This window comes from Crocodylus porosus, unplaced genomic scaffold (assembly GCF_001723895.1).
Source record: "Crocodylus porosus isolate Cpor-Errol unplaced genomic scaffold, CroPor_comp1, whole genome shotgun sequence".
Classification (NCBI taxonomy): Eukaryota; Metazoa; Chordata; order Crocodylia; family Crocodylidae; genus Crocodylus; species Crocodylus porosus.
Window position 1 is genome coordinate 65,423,467 of NW_017728886.1, and position 3,571 is coordinate 65,427,037.

Sequence of the window (3,571 nt, forward strand, 5' to 3'; positions counted from 1 at the left end):
CTCCTTTCCCTCCTCAGCCCATAGCCCGAGACTGGGAGGATCGACGAAAACACCACCTGAGCTCCCAGACCCCTAAGCCCCGCTCCCAAATCCCTGTAGCGCCTCATGACCTGGCTGGGGGTGCTCCGAGCCGTGTCATTGGTGCCCACGTAAATAAGGAGCGTGGGATAGTGGTCTGTGGGCCAGAGGAGCTCTGGGATCCTCTCTGCAATGTCTCGGATGCATAAACTTTCACAAGCAGGAAGACATATAGCAAAATAAATGCAGTTGCACCATAAAAATCATAAAAGAGCTGGACTAGTTTTCCAAGCCTGGAATAAAATTCTCTCTTAAATAGTCTAGAACAAGACAAAGGTTCAAATATCTCTCACTTCTCTAAAGCATCCAACAGCAAATCAAGAAGTGCATGTATGTAGAACTCTTACTTGTTACAATTAAATCATTCTTCTCATTTTTTCACCTTGAAGTTGCTGCTATACCAATACTGTCAACACCAATTTCGCAGTTTTCTGTTTGCATATAATATTTGGTACTTTAGAATGCTTTTTACTCCCAAACCCAAGAATTTACAAAGACTTATTAACACAATTAACACTTATTAACACATATGGAAACCAAGAAGCAAAAAAGTTGTGCGACTTGTCAAAAGTCATTCACAAATCTAATTAAATCCAGATCTTCTGATACTCAGTGTGGTGCCCAATCTACCCAAACACAGTAGAATTATTTCTCTAGAAAGAATCTTCTAAATCACTGTACTGTACCTCTGCCTTTGGTCTTGTTTTAAAAAAGTCTCTTTCATACACTCCTTTCTGGCTGAAGACAGATGGGCATATTAGTGCATATGCATTGGCTTCATCACCATAGTTATTTCTGTCACTGACACGGTGAATTTGGGGAGCAGGAATGTCAGAACGAATGCTTGGAACACCACACACAGGATAACCTGTGAAAAGACAATGATTAAAACAAGAAATGAAAGAATGGTCTTTGTAGCAATAAGAAATTGGAGCTGTCTATATTGTATTCCTCCAGCTCTGAAGGATGAATTACTGAATTTACTCAAATATAAGATGACCCTGAGTATAAGACCATCCCCCAATAGTTAGATTTTATATATGGAAAAAAATATTTATTATAAAATTTTCCAGGTATAAAATCTAAGGATTGGAGGGCTGTCTTGAATACCATCCCTGAAACTCCAGCTTTTTTGCATGTTTTCTCCAGTTCCTAGTTTAAACCACAACCAGAAGGACATATATTGAAATACGACATGGAAAGTTATTCTATAGAATTTCCAACAAAGCTAGAGACCAAATAATATAACAAATATATCACAAAAGGGCTGTAATTATAAAATGTCCAACATAACTTCTGGACAAGAAAGATCTATTTAAACATCCATATTTTGTATGCTTATCTCAAAAGGAACCTCCATACCTAAATATATTTCCCAAATTTGGTTAAATAGTGGTTGATTAATTCATTCAAGTAGCTAACTATTCTTTTTAATTATCCAACTTGCTAATACTTTCTAAAACTGCTTTTAGATTGTCTCTTAACACCCATCAGTGAAAAGTATGATTCACTGGACTTACAGGTTGTGGAGAGACCACCTACAACTGCATTGTACTGAGAGGAAGTTGTGCGATAATCAGCAAGGACACGATCTGTTGGTCTTGTCAGAGTCTTTGGTGTCTTTTCAAAACTCCCTGGTTCCTGTAGCACAAGGTCTTCCTGTTTCAACAGTGGTCCATCACTTGTTTTGCTTTCTGTATCTTCAGGTTTAGAAGCCTCAGAAGCCTCTGCCTTTTTCCCTATAGAAACAAAAAGTATGTAATCATTCTAGGAATACAATATTTGAAGTGGTAAAACCAGTTACTTAAATCTAAAAAATAACCTACAGTATTAGGTAGGAGAGGTCCAATATATAAGTAGCATATTTTAGAATAGCTCCTAGAGACTTTTAAACTCTCCTGCTTTATGATGCATTCACATAGCAAAGAGAATTGTCTAAAAAAAGTGTCTGGGGGGGGGGAAGCATTCCAAGTAAGATTTGCATCTGATAAACTCTGCTGGACTCCCAATTTTAAAAAGGTCTGTAAGGAGTTAAACGAGTATAATAGGACTTTCACATTTTCCAGTGGTTACCTTGAAAAAAACAGTTAAAGGTTCTCAAAGGATTTCTTTAAATGTGCAGAATTTAGAGATCGAGAACTTTGGTGCCATAAGCTTAAAATTGTAAGTTATCACACTTATGAACACAAGTGTAACTAGAGGTACACCTTGATAGAATAAAATTAAGTTACTGTAATTTCTCAGTCTAAGGGAGAGAAACAAGGACGACCCCAATATTGGCTATGGCTCCCTCATTTGTTGTCTAGTTTTGGCCTCAGTACAAATTAGAGCAATCTGAGGGTCCCAGAGACCATCTTGGAAAAGCTGGAGTACATGGAAGTACTGCACCCCTAATTCTTTCTGACCCTGTGTTGGTTAGGGGAATTGAAAAGGAAGATATCTACAGTGGCTCTATGCCTGCTGAGAAATCCTGAGTAGGAGCTTTTGGGTAGTTTCTGCTCTAAGAAGTTGAGGTAAAAGGCAACAAACTAAATCTTTTGATAACAAAACAACACTGTCGGCTATTATAATTTCAAACTACAATTTGTATCATCATCTGGGAAAAATAATGGATGAATCCAAGATTTTGCTAGCAAGTAGAAACTTTTAGTATTTTTCTTGTAATTTTTGTTTGTTTGTTTTGTTTGCCAACCTCTCCCCCTTACCAAGCTTAAGAAAAAAGTTTAGATTATCCACTGAAAACTTTCATGAATCAATTCACCTAGGACTGAGAAGAGGAAGCACTGTTTTAGCACTAATTCACATCATAGTGGAAATATGGAAACAATGACTGAACTCCCCAAATCCTACTCTCCAAGTACAATACCTATTCTGCTTCATCCTCAGCTCTTTCCATTGGTTAAGGTATGAGCAAGATTAGACATCGGGCATGTCCATGCATGCAGGCACGTGCGCTAACAGCAGCTCAAATAAAAGCGGCACAAATTTGAGCCAGGGCTTTTTGCCTCAGTGCATGTGTCCAAACATGTGGCACAATTTGCCTCACACCAAAGTACATGGGGCAAAATAACCCTGCCTGACTCCTCCTGCATCTGCACCCAGGGGGAGCTAGAGCCCGGGGCCAGCACCTGTGCTGCCCCCAACAATATAAAAAGCTGCCCTGTCCTGGCCCCATCAATAAAAAGCTGCCCTGGCAAGTGGCTCAGAGCTACTCACTCTCAGGAGCTTCAGGGGCCCAGCCAATTGGTCCAAGGTGCCAGTTGGTTCAATTAGTCCCACAGCCAGCTGGGTCCAAGACGCCAGCTCTGAGCAGGCAGGGTCCTGCCACTGGCCTCCCAAGCATGAATTCTGGTGTTCCCTATTTGAAAACTGAAAAATCCCTGATAAAGAAATCCCAAAGTCACTTTGTAAAATATCCCCAAATCCATGTTCCTCCACAATTAAAACAAAAGACCGCTATAGAGAGAGAGAGAAAGAAAGAGAGAGACAGTGT

General features: G+C 39.7%; 1 protein-coding gene across 1 annotated transcript in view; it reads right to left on the bottom strand.

The window, feature by feature from the left end:
• Nucleotides 1-3,571, bottom strand: part of EFHB (EF-hand domain family member B) — a 29,409-nt gene that overhangs the window by 5,290 nt on the left and 20,548 nt on the right. The window contains exons 11-12 of the mRNA XM_019535878.1: nt 1,599-1,817; nt 765-946 (exon numbers count right to left, since the gene is read on the bottom strand). Coding sequence (XP_019391423.1) covers nt 765-946; nt 1,599-1,817 — 401 coding nt within the window. The remainder of the gene's footprint in view (nt 1-764; nt 947-1,598; nt 1,818-3,571) is intronic.